At 32.2% G+C, this 20,647-nt stretch overlaps 1 protein-coding gene across 1 annotated transcript in view; it reads right to left on the reverse strand.

Moving 5' to 3' along the window:
* The window catches only part of LOC127725832 (suppressor of lurcher protein 1-like), a 202,508-nt gene that overhangs the window by 4,821 nt on the left and 177,040 nt on the right, over positions 1-20,647 (reverse strand). Inside the window, exons 11-15 of the mRNA XM_052233143.1 lie at positions 13,739-13,931; positions 13,256-13,449; positions 9,628-9,666; positions 6,128-6,287; positions 1,740-1,942 (exon numbers count right to left, since the gene is read on the reverse strand). Of these exons, the coding sequence (XP_052089103.1) occupies positions 1,740-1,942; positions 6,128-6,287; positions 9,628-9,666; positions 13,256-13,449; positions 13,739-13,931 (789 nt within the window). The remainder of the gene's footprint in view (positions 1-1,739; positions 1,943-6,127; positions 6,288-9,627; positions 9,667-13,255; positions 13,450-13,738; positions 13,932-20,647) is intronic.

Raw genomic sequence — 20,647 nt, forward strand, 5'->3', positions numbered from 1 at the left:
CATTTTTATAATAAATTGGGAACAATTACCAACGTTATCAAATACAATACATGAATTTGAAAATATTTAAGACAGAAAACGAACATATTGTATATTGAAGCACAAAATCTACAGGGGGAGGGAGGGTCATAAAATTCTAGGCAAGGGAAGACTAATTAGTTTCCTTTCATCAATACATTCCTAAATGGAAGTAATTGTTAAAGTGTTTTGTTATAAAGCTGGAATAGCTGCACGAAGATGTTGCAATAAGAATACACTGCAAAGTAATTTAGGAAGAAATGCAATCTCAATCATTTAATAAACAAGGTTTTTTATTTCTAGCTTAATAAATTGCTTTGCAGAGTGCAGCTGGATACAAGCGCAGAGGTCCAACCCTGCACAATTGGGGCAAAATGGACACAATATTCGCGCTTGATACAGGTCTGAATTTGGATTGTAATTCAATATTTGACACATAATAGGTTTCTGACACAGAATAACTGTTGTCAAAGAACTTAGAATTGGTTTTTATATTCAATTTTTTTGCTTTTGTGCAATACACTATGCTGTTGCGAATTGACCTCCCCCCCCTTTTTTTTCAAAAAACAATTTGAAGGATTTTCTTTTTGATTTCTGAAATCTTGAGGAGAAAAAATTGTCCCCGCCACCACCCCCCCCCCCCCCCCCCCCTTTTTCCAAAAAAAAAAAAACCTTTCCTCAGTCATGGTCATAATTTCAATTCAAATTTCTAATGGAGTTTGCAACCATAATAACCCATTTAAATACATCATAAAAGTCTTAAAATAGAAAATGACATACATAATCATAGCTAAAATTATTTTACCTTAACCAGCATTTTTAAAATTATTAAAATAGTAACTTCTAAAAATGAATTGACAGCTAATCACCTCAAGACAATACAAAAATTCTTTATACATAATTTGAAAGCAGTGTAAGGGAGGTAATTCAAAGTTGTGCTTCAATTACCTCCCTTACACTATAATTTGTACTTAAGTAATTGTCCATTAACCAGGACACCCTTGTTTTTACTCACTTTTTTGCCCCTAATTCCTAAACGGTTTGAGCCATAACCCCCCCAAAGCCAATCCTTACCATCCCTTTGTGGTATGGAAACTTGTGGTATAATTTCAGAGAGATCCATACACTGTTCCACAAGTTATTGTCATGAAACTAGAAAAATGCTTATTTGGGCCCCTTTTTGGCCCCTAATTCCTAAACTGTTGGGACCATAACCCCCAAAATCAATCCCAACCTTCCTTTAGTGGTTATAAACCTTATGTTTAAATTTCTATTCACCAATACTAAAGTTATTGTCCGGAAACCAAATGTCTTCGGACGACAACGATGTGATACCAATATACGACCGCAAAATTTTTTGCGGTCATATAAAAATGAGCACATGGACCCCAAATTTTTTTTCTTTTGCAATGGAATATGTTAAATTTCAAGAATGTTATTTATTTGAAATATTGTTTTGGTTAATGTTGCTCAATATTTTGTTTTCTGTGTACTGTTTTGTGGACTTGTTTTTGTCATTGATTTTTTTTCTATTTGGCCATGGTGTTGTCCCTTTTTCTTCCACTAAAGGTCTTTGATTGCCCCTTAACAGTTGTATGGATACTGATGGTGATATCACCTATAAATATATTCGATGATTTATTGAGTTTCATTGATTTTGTAATTCATGTTTTTCTTCAACATATTCTATTTTTTAACTGACAATAATTTAGTCTACTTACCAAACTCATATGTGGCATTGAATCCTTTTCCTTCATACATACTGTTAGATTTGAATGTTACTCGGAAAAATTCCAGATCTGATTGTATTGGCTCTCTCATTTTTTCAGTCATTTGACCACAAAATTTGTGCATTTTCTTGTCCTGAGCTCCACCGTCAAAGTTGGAGAAATCTACATAGTCTACTCGATCTTTAGGTTCACACCTGTTAAAATATCATATTGGATTTTACTTAAGATTTCATTGTAATCCACTCACATAGCATACAAAAGTTGTCTAGCATAGAAATGTCTTCTTTTAACTAAAACAAATACTCATCAAAGAGACCAGACTTATAATTTTGTACGTCAGACATGCTTTTCGTCTACAAAATCAGTGACGCTCAAATAAAAAAAATTAAAATGCCAAAGATAAGGTTCAAGATATTTGAATTTGAACTGTGTGCAAAATTTGATTTTAATTATACATAGTTCATTCATTTTTACCAGCTTAATATTTATTCATCTGCTATGTAATAATCAACTAACAAAATTTCATAGTCATTATCATAACATATTACTGTACAGTAGGAAACATTCATGACGGAGGGTTTTGTTTTTTGCTAATTTTGTGATAAAGATAAAATGAATACTATAACATCTTGGAGCCTGTATGGCTCACCTGGCATTTTTGCATAAAATAGATTGATACAAGTCAATAGGAACATTTCAAATAGTTTCTGGTTAAAACTTAAACAATTGGCAAAAATCCTCATTCAAGGAAAATAGCTCCTATAAGTAGCCAATTGATGATTTCACCGTCTGACGGGTCCAAATGACTTATTTATAGATCTTTTTTTGCTGATCATTTTGATTATTTACAGTTTCTTGTTTTCTACTTTAGTTTCAGAAATAAAAAAACTCCAAGACACACTACCGGGTAAATCTATTTGATGTGTACTTATTGTATTTCATGTTACGGTAGTTGTTTTTTGAGTGTTGTGCCAACATGACCAGTCAAGCTTTTCTAACTGATTTTTACATATAAAAATAAGAAGATGAGGTCTGATCCTCAATGAGACAACTCTCCACCAGAGAGAGTTTGTTCTTATGGTATGGGGTTACACTACTTCCCAAAACTAGAGGCTCTAAAAAGCCTGTTTAGCTTACATTCATCTTCAACAATTGCCACTTTTTTGGTAAAAATCTTCCATTAAAGGGGAATAACAGTATTAAGAGTAAACTGACATTTTCGCTCATGTTGACATAATTGTAGATCTTATCCTGCTGATCATATTAAAATTATTTTTAAAGTTTGTATTTATCTAGTATTATAGTTTTCAAGATAATAGACAAAAAATGCCAAAAAATAGTAAAAATTATCATTAAAGGGCAATAACTCCAATAAAGAGTAGACTGAAGAATTCAGGCATGATGGGTAAAATATTTGTAGATCTTGTCTTGCTGATCATTTTTGCTTTGAAAGTTTTTATCTATCAATTATAGTTTTAAAGATAAAAGGCAAAAATAAAAAATTGGGAAAAATCATCACTAAAGGGCAAATAACTTCAACAAGGAGACAGACATCCAACAACTTGGTCATACTGACTTATTTGTAGATTTTGACTTGCTGATCATTTTTGCTACTTAAAATTTCTATCTATCTTTTATAGTTTTCCAGATAATAAGCAAAAATGAAAAAAAAAAAGGGAAAAATAAAGGGTAATGACTTTAATAAGATGCTGACAAATGATTTTGGCCATGTAAACTTGGTAGTAGATCTTGTCTTGTTGATTATTTTTTTCTATCTCTCTATTACAGTTTTCAAGATTAAAAGGCAACAACGCCCAAAATTGGGAAAAATTGTCAATTAAGGGTGATAACTCCTAAAAGAAGTCTATTGAAAGTTTTGATGTCAAAAGACTTTAGTGGATCTTTTCATTGTAATGCAACTTTATAGAAAATATCATTGATCTATCCCAAGTAGTTCATATCAAACTAATTTCAGCAGAAAATTTATCATTGAAAATTGCTAATTAATTCAGTCACTGGACCATGGCCTAGGGGGCAGGGCCTCAAAATAGTCGTCAAACTGATATGTACTGATAGTAATGCATCTTCATACAAAATATCAATGATCAATCACAAGTAGTTCCTATCAAACTAACTTAAGCAGAAAACTTAACAATTGTTGACGCCGTAGCCGGAAAGCAATCCCTATGTCTCGCTTTCTGCGGCTTTTGTCACAGGCGAGACAAAAATGAGTTCAAATCATCATGAAAGGAAAATAACTCCTATAAGGAGTTGACTACAATTTGACTAACAATTTTTACCTTGTTAAATTATTTGTAGATCTTGTCCTGTTGATAATTTTTGCTTTTATAGTTTTTTCTATCTACTATAGTTCCATGAAAATAAACACACAAAACTGGGTAATAATCATTACTCAATAACAATAACCCCTTACAAGTTGGTTAATGATTTTGGTCATGTTCACTATTTGTAGATCTTACCCTGCTAAAATCATAATATTCTAAATATGTAAATATGTCTGCCACAACAGATTTTCACTATGCATAATGGTGTATAAGATAACAGACAATACTTGCAATTTACCCCCCCCCCCCTCCCCACCTTATGTTTTTTTAGCCTTGGCTGCCATGTTGGTTGGCAGGTAGGATTATCAGATATATTTTTTAAACTATATACCTCAAGATGATTGTGTGGTAAAGTATGGTTACTCATGGCTGGGTAGGTTCAGAGAAGATTATTTTTGTAAAATTTAGTGGAATGCCAAATGATGAGAAAAGCTCACATTGCCCTGTGGGCCAGGTGAGCTAAAATGGAGTACATTATTCTATTTCAAACTGCTAGGGTTAAGCAATTTTAGGACAAATTTAATTCAAATGTACACTTTTATCAAACTTTTAGCATTAATTAAGCAATATTAAGAGTGAAAGGGGAAATAACTTTAGATGAAAGCAATTCTGAGACAGAACATCAAACTAAAATACTCCTTATCACCCAACTGTAAAAAGAAGCAATCAAAAATCTTTTCGTTTTATTAAAAAAAAACACTTTGAACCAACTTTTCTAGTTTTAGTGTGACATCATAGATGCTAAACCATTTTTTTTTGTCTTTGTTTGGTATCATTTAAACCATAAAATAGACATAAATGGAAAACTGAAATTAAAAGTCCAAATTTATATGAAAAGTTTGGCTTAATTGCACTCTGTCCATTTTTTGTAGGAACTGGTATATATTACATAATATGATATGAATCCAAAGGTCATGCATCTCTTCTATAAAAGTTGGTATTAAAACATCATATCATGCAATTCTTGAGTGTTTTTATAGGAATTAAAAAATTGTGCTTGACACGTGAAATAATGTGTAGGAAGATTAAAAACATTTATTACGAAAAATTTCAAATCTTATAAAACATGCAAATTTGTATAAAAGTGATTTGTGTCATCTTGCATATGAACTTGAAATACTAAACAAAGTAAATAAATTGTTAATGCTTAATCTTACCTGACATCCTTCTTTACAAAATAAATAAATTCTCTAGAACTATTTTTTTGTGTATTTGCAATTCATATTCTAATCATTTTACTACTACTGTTTGTATCAAAATCAAAGGAACATGTTTCACTTTAGATTGAAAGGTTGATACACTTTTTGTTTCCCTATTCAACCTTTGTTTTACCTTGGTGTAATGCCATCCACCTCAAATTCCTGAAACTGAATTCTAACTACTTCACTATTTCTCCCGAAAAAAGTGTACTGACATTCTGTATTCTTTGGGTAAAATCCCGGATAATTTGGCGAGGCAAAATACCCGCTCTTTTTTACATCACTTTTATAATAGAACTTGCATACTGAAACCAAAAACAAAATACAAGTGGATGTGTAAAATTACAAATACAAAGTTTCTGCGTGCAAAAATGTGGAAATTACAGAAAAAATGTTTCAAATTGCAATCCTTCATTATTTGAGGTAGCAATTGAAACAGATAAGATGCAAACTTGAAACAGCTTGTATTAATCCACAAAATATACTAAATATAAAAATGACATCCAGCAGATCAAATTTCTAGGACAATTCTTGAAGGTCTTGTAAAAAAGTATAAATCACTACTTTTGAACTAGGCATTGGTTTTCTTCCCTAAGAAAAAACAAGACTGTATTCTTTTTAAATAGTCAAAAGACTTTTCCATGCACTGCAATTAAATTGAATTATGACTGAATATATTGTAAAACTATATTTTTTTATAAGAAAATCATGAGGATCTGTTTCTTTTTTTATTTTGAAAATTCAAGAATTATCTCCCCTGATTACTTGATCTGCTGATAAGTGTACATTTATATAACCAGGCAACAACACATTAAGAAATTTGTGTGTGGAGTACCTTGATCCCAACTGATATTCAACAAAAGTTATTCTAACTTTATGATTTTGCCCAATGAATTTATAATGACATTCTGTAAATCGTGGATAATATCCTGGAAAGTTTGGTGACGTAAAATATCCACTGAGTGACCTGTTACTGTTGAATGTAAACCGACACTCTACAAATAATCATCATTACATGAATTATTTAATACGAGAAAAAACATTGAGAGGGAAAAATAATACACACACTTAAAAATTATTTCATGGAATTGGATGTCAGATTTCTGATGGACTTTGTTAAATTTTCTTTAAAAAGTTGGGCATTATAGAACTAACATAGTGTCCAGTATAGGCACCTGATATAGTTGATAACTGTAACCTTATGTTGTTGTCCAGAAATGTTTTGGTTATTTGTATGTTTGGGTTGCTGTATCATTGATGTACACCCAACATCTACTTTAATCAATATTTCTTTGACATTTATAAAAAACATTGAAGAAATCATTTTCTTGATTAACTGACAAACTCCTCATATCTCCTAAAGTAAGTATTATAGAGGAAAATAAAGTAAATAAGTTTTTGTTCATTAATTGCTAAAGTGATTGAGGAATGCTGTACTGTAAACAATAAAAATCTAAATATACAAATGTTGTTAATTTTTTTCTATACAATACCTTTGATGAGGCTGTTTGAGATGTAATAACTCCTCCTGTTAATAGTTTTAGAGTTTCAAGCCTATTGTGTTAGGGTTCAAGACCATTATGTTGGTGTTCAATTCTACTATATTAGTGTTCACTTCCATTGTGTTTGTGTTCTAGTTCATTATATTGGTGTCCAATCCTATTGATTGATTGATTGATTGTTGGTGTTTTAACGCCACTTTTAAGCGCCACTTTTGGGCTATTTCGTGGCGGCCAGTTTTTATTGGTGGAGGAAGCCGGAGTGCCCGGAGAAAACCACCGACCTTCGATAGGAAAAACCAATCCTATTGTGTTAGGGTTCAAGTCCATTGTGTTTGTGTTGTAGTTCATTATCTTGGTGTTCAATCCTATTGTATTAGCGTTCTAGTCCATTGTGCTTGTGTTCTAGATTCTTGTGTTGGTGTTCTGCTCCATTGTATGTGTTCTAGTCCAATATTTTGTGTGTGTTCTAGTCTGTTGTGTTTGTATTCTAGTCTGTTGTGTTGGTGCTCTAGTCCATTGTGTGTGTGTTCTAGTCAATTGTGTGTGTTCTAGTCTGTTGTGTTTGTATTCTAGTTTGTAATGTTGGTGTTTGTGTTCTAGTTCTTCCATTGTACTTGTATTAGTCCAATGTTTGTTTTTTAGTCTGTTGTGTTGGTGTTCTAGTCCATTGTGTTGGTGTTTTAGTCCATTGTGTTTGTTTTCTAGTTTATTCCATTGTACTTGTATATTAGCCCATTGTGTTTGTATTCTAGTCTGCTGTGTTTTGTGTTCTAGTCTGAGGTGTTTGTGTTCTAGTCTGTGGTGTTTGTGTTCTAGTCTGTGGTGTTTGTGTTCTAGTCTGTGGTGTTTGTGTTCTTATCTGTTGTGTTTGTGTTCTAGTCTGTGGTGTTTGTGTTCTAGTGTGTGCTGTTTGTGTTCTAGTCTGTTGTGTTCTTATCTGTTGTGTTTGTGTTCTAGTGTGTGCTGTTTGTGTTCTAGTCTGTTGTTTGTGCTCTAGTCTGTGGTGTTTGTGTTGTAGTCTGTAGTTTTTGTGTTCTAGTCTGTTGTTTGTGTTCTAATATCTTGTGAATGTTCTAGTGTGTGGTGTTTGTGTTCTAGTCTGTTTTTTGTGTTCTATTCTGTGGTGTTCATGTTCTAGTCTGTGGTGTTTGTGTTTCTTATCTGTAGTGTTCTAAACTGTGGTGTTTGTGTGTTGTAGTCTGTTGTTTGTGTGTTGAAGTCTGTTGTTTGTGTGTTGTAGTCTGTTGTTTGTGTTCGAATATGTGTTGTTTGTGTTCTGGTCTGAGGTGTTTGTGTTGTAGTCTGTTGTTTGTATTCTAGTCTGTTGTGTTTGTGTTCTAGTCTGAGGTGTTTGTGTTCTAGTCTGTGGTGTTTGTGTTCTAGTCTGTTGTGTTTGTGTTCTAGTCTGTTGTGTTTGTGTTCTAGTCTGTGGTGTTTGTGTTCTGAACTGAGGTGTTTGTGTTGTAGTCTGAGGTGTTTGTGTTCTAGTCTGTGGTGTTCGTGTTCTGATCTGATCTGAGGTGTTTGTGTTGTAGTCTGAGGTGTTTGTGTTCTAGTCTGTGGTGTTTGTGTTCTAGTCTGAGGTGTTTGTATTCTAGTCTGTTGTGTTTGTGTTCTAGTCTGTGGTGTTTGTGTTCTGATCTGAGGTGTTTGTGTTGTAGTCTGTTGTTTGTGTTCTAGTCTGAGGTGTTTGTGTTCTAGTCTGTGGTGTTTGTGTTCTAGTCTGTTGTGTTTGTGTTCTAGTCTGTGGTGTTTGTGTTCTGGTCTGAGGTGTTTGTGTTGTAGTCTGTTGTTTTTGTTCTAGTCTGTGGTGTTTGTGTTCTAGTCTGTGGTGTTTGTGTTCTGGTCTGAGGTGTTTGTGTTGTAGTCTGTTGTTTGTGTTCTAGTCTGTGGTGTTTGTGTTCTAGTCTGTGGTGTTTGTGTTCTAGTCTGTTGTTTGTGCTCTAGTCTGTGGTGTTTGTGTTGTAGTCTGTTGTTTGTGTTCTAGTCTGAGGTGTTTGTGTTCTAGTCTGTGGTGTTTGTGTTCTAGTCTGTGGTGTTTGTGTTCTAGTCTGTGGTGTTTGTGTTCTGGTCTGAGGTGTTTGTGTTGTAGTCTGTTGTTTGTGTTCTAGTCTGAGGTGTTTGTATTGTAGTCTGTTGTTTGTGTTCTAGTCTGTGGTGTTTGTGTTCTAGTCTGTTGTTTGTGTTCTAGTCTGTTGTTTGTGTTCTAGTCTGAGGTGTTTGTGTTCTAGTCTGTGGTGTTTGTGTTCTAGTCTGTTGTTTGTGCTCTAGTCTGTGGTGTTTGTGTTCTAGTCTGTGGTGTTTGTGTTCTAGTCTGTGTTTGTGTTCTAGTCTGTGGTGTTTGTGTTCAAGTTTGTTGATTGTGTTCTAGTCTGTATTGGTTTTTTTTAATGGAGTTTGCACAGTAAGTAATTGTTCCATGACTGTACATTCATAAGGTTTGTTACTGAGCTTTGATTAGTTTTGGATGTTTCAGACCTTTGTTTTATGTGGACCAGATCAAGATCAAGATCTGCCACTCCTGCAAAGTGCCATTTACTCTTATTTTAATTTTCAAAGAAGCAATATTTTGTTTAAACTGCACCTAAATCTGTAAAGCAGAACAAAAAAATTATACCTGTTGGTATCATAATTAAAGACTATTCATAGAAAATTATGAAAAAAAATTTGATCAAAAAAAGACTTCTTGTGAGAAAGAGGTTGCAAAATGGCTGGATTGCAAGGTTAGGTTTAATTTGATTAGAATATGCCAAGTAAAAACAGAATTATAACATAATCTGGTTCCTGTTTTCTTTTTTATGTATTTGAAATTGACAAAAAATTTGACTTTTACCTTTTCTGTTATCCTGTTCTCCTGTTGTAATACCATAATCTAGAAATACAAATAATTCTTAGTATGAATAAAAAATAATTCAGCAAAACTCAATAAAACAGCAACCAAACAACACAACACAAATATATTTACAGAGTATTAGCTTAAATAAATAAATGTCTTTTTCAATACAAAAATAAAAAGATGTGGTATGAATGCCAATGAGACAACTATCAACCAGAGACAAATGACAAATAATTGTTAAAAAGAGCAACAATTGTGAAAAAAATTAATGAATGAAATTAATGACAGCATATAAAACAAATAAATTTCTCCATTTCTCTATCCATAACTTAATCTGTTATTGAAGAAATGTTATGTAATGAATTTCTATATGTGGGTGTAAAATTTCATGTGTTGTTGAAAACATTTGGTTTATTGGTTTTGTAATCCATAACTTCCCACTTCATACAAAAAAAAGCATGGAAATGCAAATACATTTTGTTGGGTTTTCAAAATTTGAGATTTTTATAGTGAACAAAGGAACCAAACTTCTACCAACCAAACACAACCAATAGTTTCACAGTATCAAGTGTTCATGGTTACTTTTTTATGGGAAATGTACAATGGACTGTTCCTAAATTTAATTATTATAATTTTCTTTGAGATTTCATTGTCTATTTGAGAGATTATGTCATGTCAACATGAAAGGTGTTTATGTAGGGATTGTGAAATAATATATCATGCAATAACAACGCAATTTACAAAGTTTAATTTTATTTGCTGTAAAAAACATTTCATCAAATTTCACAAATTCTGATAACTAATACACTTAGCCACAAATAACATCCTATTTTTCTGTGAAACTTATTCATAAAACATGTTTTACAATAAAGGCTCCAGTTGTTATACCATCAATCTGGAATTCAATTACTGCAATGTAAGGAGCTAAAAGTGCAATTTACATGTCAAATACTGGAAACATGCTATCAGACATGCAAAGACTTCGATAAAGTTTACACCAAGAAAAGTGAGGACTGCAATATTATTTTAAGTCATTACATAATTACGCTAAGTTTTTTTTTCAGTCAGCTTGTCCATGTTTCATAAAAGATAAATTTAAAAACTTGGAATTGGTGAAATATAAATAAAATGGAAATTGACATTAGCTAAATTTCCCCACTGCATGGCAGCAAACCAAAAAATGAAACCATAAAATATGTAAAATGGTTGGAAGCCAAATATTGGTTAACAAATATATAACCTGAAACATATTTGAAAAAAAACCAAAAACATTTGTATCTGTTAAGAGAACTGCCATTATAAATATAAGGAGATGCAGATGATTGCAAATGAGACAACTATCCACCAGAGTTCTTAAGTCCAGTGGTCAATATTGCATGCATATATTCAGGACAACATGAAAGAAACTAAAGTAAAACATTGGATTTTGATGGTAAAAAGTTTATTTGTTTGTTTGTTGCTGTTTAATGTCACTTTCAGCTACCTTTGGAACATCATGGCATCTGGTTTTTATTGTTTGAGGAAGCAAGAGAATGCTGTGAAAACCATTGACCTTTGGCAGGAAAGCTGGAAATCCTAGTCAATTAAGATTGGAGTCAAATATACCTTGTCATGAGTGGGGTTTAAACTAACAACCTCATTGTTGACAGGCTAGCGATCACTGTAAATAAACTGCTGAGCCACTGTTGCCTCAAGAAGTTTATTACATTTCATACCTTATCAACTACATATTTCAGCAATAGGGTTAAAATTCATCCCCCCTTCCCCAGTTGATCAGTTTGAAGAAATGACTTATAACTGCAAAATGAAAAACATGTTTAAGCCAATTGGTATTATGGAAGTTTTGACCTATTGGTATAATTGATGTTTAGACTTATTGGTATTAACCCTTTCGCTGACTAGTCCCGGTTTACCGGGATTCACGCTTCAGACAGCTAACGATGAGTCCCGTTTTACCGGGATCGGAATACCTCTTTTACATTTCCCGCTCAAAACATTGCATGAGTTATCTTTCTTTGTTGATACCCGGATGAAAGTGTAAACATGGCGCTTTCGTTTGTTGAAAACCGTGTCAAAATCAGATGAAATTCACGGAATGTACGAGAATTTGAAATAAGGGAACATTTTTTTTTAAAGAATATGGAAGAATTGAAGCCAGACTAGTATACTTTTTTGACAGAAAATGTCGTTTTATGTACAAAACACTTGGAATGGACATCGTTCAGTGTAAGGAATTTGTACAGCCTCATTCAATCAGTTTTCAAACTTATGCCATTTTGGGTTAAAAAATTAGGATTTTGGGTCAAAAAGTAGAATTTTGAGAATTCCACCTAAATAATGCCGAAAATTTGAAAATTTTAATTTTTTATGAAGAAACAATTATCAAAACATGAACAAAACTGTGAACATGGTGTTAGTGAATGAAATAAAGACAAAAATAACACACTAGTTTCTATTGATATTTATTATGAAGATCTCCCACTTGAGTCATAGTAGCCAGGGAAGCCATTGTCTCAGAGTAGCTTCTGTTGGGGCAGCTATCGGTGAAAGGGTTAATGATGTTTTGACCTATTGTATTAATGATGTTTTGACCTATTGGTATAATGGATGTTTTGACCTATTGGTATAACGGATGTTTTGACCTATTGGTATAATGGATGTTTTGACCTGTTGCTATTATGGATGTTTTGGCCTATTGGTATAATGGATGTTTTGACCTATTGGTATTATGGAAAGTTTGACCAATTGGTATAATGGATGTTTTGACCTATTGGTATAATGAATGTTTTGACCTATTGGTATTATGGATGTTTTGACCTATTGGTATAATGGATGTGGTATTATGGAAGTTTTGACCAATTGGTATAATGGATGTTTTGACCTATTGGTATAATGGATGGTTTGACCTATTGCTATTATAGATATTTTGACCTATTGGTATAATGGATGTGGTATTATGGAAGTTTTGACCAATTGGTATAATGGATGTTTTGACCTACTGGTATAATGGATGTTTTGACCTATTGGTATAATGGATGTTTTGACCTATTGGTATAATGGATGTTTTGACCTATTGCTATTATGGATGTATCGACCTATTGGTATTATTGAAGTTTTTACCAATTGGTATAATGGATGTTTTGACCTATTGGTATAATGGATGTTTTGACCTGTTGGTACAATGGATTTGATTGATTTTTTTTGGTGTTTTAACACCACTTTACAGCACTGCTTTTGGGCTATTTCGAGGCGGCCAGTTTTTATTGGTGGAGGAAGCCGGAGTGCTCGGAGAAAACCACTAACCTTCGATAGGAAAACTGACAATCCTAGTCAATGGTATAATGAATGTTTTGACCAATTGGTATAATGAATGTTTTGACCTATTGGTATTATGGATGTTTTGACCTATTGGTATAATGGATGTGGTATTATGGATGTTTTGACCTGTTGGTATTATGGATGTTTTGACCTATTGGTATTATGGAAGTTTTGACCTATTGGTATTATGGATGTTTTGACCTTTTGGTATTATGGAAGTTTTGGCCTACTGGAAAGCTTCTTGGATAAGCAAACTGAGATTGTACATACTTATTTAACCTTTCATTTGATTTAATATTAAACTTACTTGTTAAAAATTTATACTCAAATGCAAACCCTGTATTAGAGTGTTGTGTTCTGCTCCCACTCTCAAAAACAACCTTCATCCATGGAATGTTTGACATAACCATTTTTGGAATCTTTTTCCCACAGGTATAATCTAATTCTTTTTCATCATTGTCTATTTTTATATAAATTTTTATGGAGTCTTGGCCATCACAACTAGAAAAAGAAAAGATAAGAAAACATTTTTCATGATTTGCAAGCATCAATCTTCAATATGGTAGCTACATCACATGACCATACTTTTCAGTTTTTTGTGGGGGGGTAAGTATGAACTAGATTTTTAAAAGACTTTTCTTTATAATTTTCAAGTATAAACTTGATCTGAAATATCTATTGCAGTGATTTTGAAACATTATCCATAAATCAAAAATGAATACTTCAAAATTGTAAAACTCTTTACCTTTTCCCATAAAATGTTAAAGATTAATCTTCCCTTACGACTTACTCATATGGTTCATTAGGGTTCCCTCCATCAAAAAATAGATCCATCCTTGTGAACTTTATTTGTATTCTTTCTTCGGCTGTTCCATTAAATATATAGGTACATCGTGTAGATGCTGGGTATGAACCTGGATGATTCTGACTAGTAATTATACCATGTTTTGTCTTACTCTCTATATATTGATTACAGTTGAATGCTGTAATAAAAAGAAGAACATTATGCAATTTATTTTTCACTTACAGTTACTTAAGTACAGTGACTTAAGTAATATTTTAAACAGTTACATATATGTACTGGACATTACTTTTGTGGTATTTTTGATTGATTGATTGCTTCTTAAACATCCAGTGGAAAATACTTCATGAATGGTCAAGATGTAACCCATGTAATCATTTACTCATGAACCACCTCGGAAGTATCATCCTCATGCTTACCTCAATTGTGGGTCATGGGGATTGAACCCGGTTATACCAAAAATTTAAAATTGGTATTTGCTGCTTCTTCAGTCAGAATATTAATTTGTTTGAAAAGGGTGGCATGTCTTTTTGTGGACTATTTCCTTGTGAGCCAGAACATTACAAATCTGACCCAGACTGTCCGTCTAGAACAAAGCAGGGTATATCAAATTTAAATAACATGTTATCATCATGAATACGCATACAATATCATACAATATTTGTCTATTATATACAATCATCATCATTGTTTAATAAAACTCATGCTTTAAACAATGAGTAGATTTAAAAATATACTTTATAGTTTTATATAATATATTTTTAATTCTGCAAATGGTGAATGTGCTGTACCCCCTAAATAGTACTTTCCAAAAGACATTGATACTACAAATATAACTTCTTTATCTCTTAAAACAGATTATCGATATTTTCTTTATTTATAAATCGTTTTTTAAAAACACTAATCCTTAACTAAATAACCACCAGTTTCTATACAAAACTGCAAATTCATTGGTCAAGAATCCATCCCGTGTTAGACGTGGAAATTAATTGTCTATGCACCGTCAATACTTGATTCTATGTTGGACAGGATAATTTAACTTTAAGGCCTGGCTACGAGCAGTCATTACTGAGAAGTTACAATAAAGTAAGATTTATTACCATGTCTGAGTTTAATTCATCACCAGATTGTGCGAGACAATTATATCGAACATTAACTACTTTACAACAAAACTCTATACATATATATCACTAAAAACTTCAATAACTAACCTTTTATGGCTACACTCACAAATATAATTGAAAAAACGTCCGAAATTTCTTACATACTTAAATTTGGAAAGATATCTATCACTTATATATTTGGCAATGAATAATAAAACAAAGACCATTTCTATTTTCTGTAACAGTTAAAACACATTTACATAGTAAGAACTTGAAAGAAGCACAATGTAATTAAGGAAAAACCATTTGTATTTCTATACACTAACAATTAATAAGTACAAGATATATGGTCTGCACAAAAATTAACAACAACCAAATATTGTAATACCAATTTTCAGGAAACCATAAAAAAGAGAATTCAATTAACCAAGTTTTTAAATATATATGTCACAAAACAGCATGAGTAATCATAAAATACTAATGCTGCACCTTGTATCATGAAAGAAGGTTTAACTACACTGCATGCACATACTATTATGCAATGATACAAAAACAAGACTTGAGTCCTGACATTTACAAGCTTATAGTATAATGTGGAATTTCTGTGACATCAACTGAAGAAGAGTAAAATGTGTCTATCTCATCAGGGATAAGACATTATTACCACAGTTCACAACACCACTCATCAATATGTCATTATTTCTTCACATGTAAATTCAACATCATCATTAAAACTGATAAATATCATAATAACTACAGATCAAAATAAAAATATAAAGATATTTTGTGTCTTTAAATGTATCATATAGCAAACCAACTGCTCTCTGTTGTATATAAAGCAGAAAAGCAGTTGTTTCCCAGCAGGACGGTAAAATAAAGTAGAAAGATAAAACTTAGTAACAAAGCAAAACTGATTCCCTACTTGCATTTCGTATAAAGATCAGGTAAATGTTACTTTATAGAGGTTATTATAAAGATCAGGTAAATGTTATTTTATAGAGGTTATTATGATCAGGTAAATGTTACTTTATAGAAGTTATTATAAAGATCAGGTAAATGTTATTTTATAGAGGTTATTATGATCAGGTAAATGTTACTTTATAGAGGTTATTATAAAGATCAGGTAAATGTTATTTTATAGAGGTTATTATGATCAGGTAAATGTTACTTTATAGAGGTTATTATAAAGATCAGGTAAATGTTACTTTATAGAGGTTATTACAAAGATCCAGTAAATGTTACTTTATAGAGGTTATTATAAAGATCCAGTAAATGTTACTTTATAGAGGTTATTATAAAGATCAGGTAAATGTTATTTTATAGAGGTTATTATGATCAGGTAAATGTTACTTTATAGAAGTTATTATAAAGATCAGATAAATGTTACTTTATAGAGGTTATTACAAAGATCCGGTAAATGTTACTTTATAGAGGTTATTCATTCACAGATTGCAAAGCTTACCCTTCATTGAGGGTATTCCCTATCAAAGTTACCAAATTTACCAGAATAAGTCAAGAAAAAATTGCCCTTATGAAGGGTACTAATAAAACTCACAAACTTCCTCCAATTTGCAAGAGATAGTCACTATAAACTTACCTACTCCATCAGAGTATGTAAAAAAATCTTGCGCTTTAAATTCATAGAGCATATTAACTTACCTTCTTCACCATAAGAAATCAACAAAAACTTTCCATTATATAGGTATATCTTTAAAGGGACATTCCACCTTGCAAATATTTAAACACTAATTCCTAAGGAAAAAGTTTTATTTCCTGCTAACAAATCATTTAATTTGAATGTAATATGTTATATCCAGCCATTTGAACCTTATAGAATGCATAAAACCCTTTCCCATATTTATAAAGGGTTCACCAAATCCAGCAACTTGTTTTTAGACCAAAAGTATGATTATCATAATGGAATTCATATTTGGCCTGACAGATCAGCTCAGTATCTAAAAACTAGACCATAAACGGAGAAGAAATTTGTTAGGTCAAATAGCTATAATTAGGTCAAATGTAGGTCAATAAGAACTAAGCTTAAATGTAATCAGTACTATTTCTACTCCTTTGACATTTGTATACCAAATATCATCTCAATTTCTGCAATGAAGAAGAATCTGTTATTTTTCAAGTTTAAAGACAGTAGACAAGACTGGACCAACATTTGTAGTTATTTGTAACTGTTCAGTACAAACTTTACATTGAAAAATAGGTATATATTTACAAAGACAAGTGTAGACATGCTGAAATGTCTCGTCTTCTTTACTAACCATAATTAATTTAATGTTGATAGTCCTAAAGATAAAGTTTTACTACACATATCACTTAACATTATCAATGATCCATGAAAATGAGGTCAAGGTCAGATAAACCAAACCAGACAGAAGTGTACACCCTACAATCATTACATACACCAAATATAGTTGACCTATTGCTTATAGTATACAAGAAACAGACCAAACCATGATAACTTAATATTGACCAATGAATCATGAAAATGAGGTCAAGGTCAGATGAACCCTGCCAGAGTGCCAGACAGACATGTACACCTTACAATCATTCCATACACCAACTATGGTTGACCTATTGTTTATAGTATCTTATAAAAGGACCTTACTACTGAAACTTAACATTCAGATCAATGAACAGTGAAAATGTCAAGGACAGATGATACCTGCCAAAAAGACATGTACACCTTACAATCATTCCATACACCAACTATAGTTGACCTATTGTTTATAGTATCTTATAAAAGGACCTTATTACTGAAACTTAGCATTGATCAATGAACCGTGAAAATGTCAAGGACAGATCATACCCGCCAGAAAGACATGTACTCCTTACAATAATTTCATACACCAAATATACTTGACCTATTGCTTACAGTATTAGAAAAACAGACCTAAACACAACAAGAGTGCACACGCTGAAATGTCTCGCCTTCTTTACTAACCATTGATTTTATGTTGATAGTCCTAAATATAAAGCTTTACTACAAGTAACACATAAACTTAACATGATCCAAGAAAATGAGGTCAAGGTCAGATAAACCAAACGAGAAATACATAAACACCTTACAATCATTCAATAAACCAAACATAGTTGACCTATTGCTTATAGTTTCTAAGAAACAGTCTTAACCAAGACAACTTAACATTGACCAATGAACCATGAGAATGAGGTCAAGGTCAGATGAACCATGCCAGACAGACATGTACACCTTACAATCAATGTATGCATTAAATATAGTTGACCTATTGCTTATAGTATCTAAGAAACAAACTTAACCATTAAAACTTAACATTGACCAATGAACCATGAAAATGAGGTCAAGATCAGATGATACCTGCCAGACAGACATATACACCTTACAATCCTTCCATACAACAAATATAATTGATCTATTGCTTATAGTTGAAGATAAACGGACCAAAACACAAAAACTTAACACTGAGAAATGAACAGTGAAAATGAGGTCAAGGTCAAATAAAACCTGCGAGACTGACATGTACATCATAAAATATTTCCATACACCAAATATAGTTGACCTATTGCATATAGTATTAGAAAAAAAAACCAAAACTCAAAAACTTAACTTTGACCACTGAACCATGAAAATGAGGTCAAGGTCAGATGACACCTACCAGTTGGACATGTACACCTTACAATCATTCCATATACTAAATATAGTAGACCTACTGCTTATAGTATCTGATATATGGACTTGACCACGAAAACTTAACCTTGTTCACTGATCCATGAAATGAGGTTGAGGTCGAATGAAAATTGTCTGATGGGCATGAGGACCTTGCAAGGTATGCACATACTAAATATGGTTATCCTATTACTCATAATAAGAAAAAAATAAACATTACAAAAAATGTTGACTTTTTTTTAAGTAATCACTGAACCATGAAAATGAGGTCAAGGACAATGGACATATGACAGACGGAAACTTCATATCATAAGGCATCTATATACAAAGTATGAAGCATCCAGGTCTTCTAGCTTCTAAAATATAAAGCTTTTAAGAAGTTAGCTAACGCCGCCGCCGGATCACTATCCCTATGTCGAGCTTTCTGCGACAAAATTCGCAGGCTCGACAAAAATTAGCCATTAACCAATAAACCCTGAAATTGAGGTCAAGGTCAGATGAAACCTACCAGACTGACATGTACAACATACAATCATAAACGGAGTTAAATTTTAAGATTTAAAGAAAGTTTTTGATCTGGTTAATTATATAATTTTATTGAAAAAAACTTAAATATTATAATATTTCAAACTGTACACTAGACTGGATTAAGTCATACTTGTTTGAACGAATTCAACAAGTTAAGTCATACTTGTTTGAATGAATTCAACAAGTTAAGGTCAATAATGTCATGTCTGCTACTAAATACATAAAAACTAGTGTACCACAAGGCTCTATCCTTAGCCCTTTGTTATTTACTTGTATTTAAATCATTAAAGGATATGGTTCCTAACTATTTACGAGAAAACTTTCATTTTACTGATAATCAAAATTATAATTAACATTCAGCTGATGGAAAACTATTGAAACATCCGAAGCCAAAAACAAATATTTTGAAGAAAACTTTTGTATATTCTGGTTCTAAAATATAAAACAGTTTACCAAATGAAATAAAGATGAGTAACACACTCGTATTCTTAAAGCAAAATGTTACAATTTTTTCATGAAGAAGGCAGATTAATATGCTTTTCATTAATATCTATATAAAATTGTATACTGGTATTGTGTTTATAGCATTATTATACTGTATGTACTTAATGTATATGTTATTATTATTTTGAGGACTCTCATGAAGATTAGTTTTAACTAATGGGATTATCTTCTTGAAATAAAGATTATTTATTTATCTATTCATTTATTCATTTATTCCATAAACTAAATATAGCTGACATACTGCTTATAGTATTTGAGAAATGGACCTAATCATGTAACTTTAACCTTGATCACATATCCATAAAATGAGGTTGAGGTCAGGATATAACCTGTTTGACGGACATGTAGACCTTGCAAGGAACCCATTTACCAAATATAGTTATCCTATTACTCATAATGAGTGAGAAATTCACATGACATATTTATTTTTTTTAAACATTCGCTGAACAATGGACAAAGGACTTTTGACAGAAAAAAACGCGTTAACGTAGGGCATCTGTATTCAAGATATGAAGCCTCCTGGTCTTCTGCCCTCTGAAATATAATTGGCTTAAAACAAAAAGTTTTGATCTGCCTCTTGATTTTAATCAATATGTCTCGCATTGAAAAAAGTAAAATAACAAAAATACAGAACTAGAGGAAAATTCAAAAGGGAAAGTCCCTAGTCAAATGGCAAAATCAAAAGCTCAAACACATCAAACGAATGGATAATAACTGTCATATTCCTGACTTTGTACAGGCATTTTTTTATGTAGAAAGTCACAGGCAAGACAAAAACCAAAAAAGCTCCTGTTTTATCCTTTTTACCACTTTGTCCAATTGTTAGTAATGGCAATCATTTTGGTTAATTGCTTGAAAAGCAAGGAATAAATTTGAAACTAGACAGCCAAAGAAAGATTATTATAGAGTTTAGTTGACCCATTTAGGTTCCCCATAAACTGACCTTATCATAAACTAATACACTGCTGCCGCCGCCCCCGATGCCACCTACGCCACTAACGCCCGAAACAACATACATTAGTCTCGCTTTTTGACTCCCTCAAGGCAAGACAAAAATGCTAGCCGATCATAACAAATAGCTATTGAATACTTAATTCATAATCA

The sequence above is a fragment of the Mytilus californianus genome, unplaced genomic scaffold, assembly GCF_021869535.1.
Source record: "Mytilus californianus isolate M0D057914Y unplaced genomic scaffold, xbMytCali1.0.p SCAF_15, whole genome shotgun sequence".
NCBI classification, from domain to species: domain Eukaryota; kingdom Metazoa; phylum Mollusca; class Bivalvia; order Mytilida; family Mytilidae; genus Mytilus; species Mytilus californianus.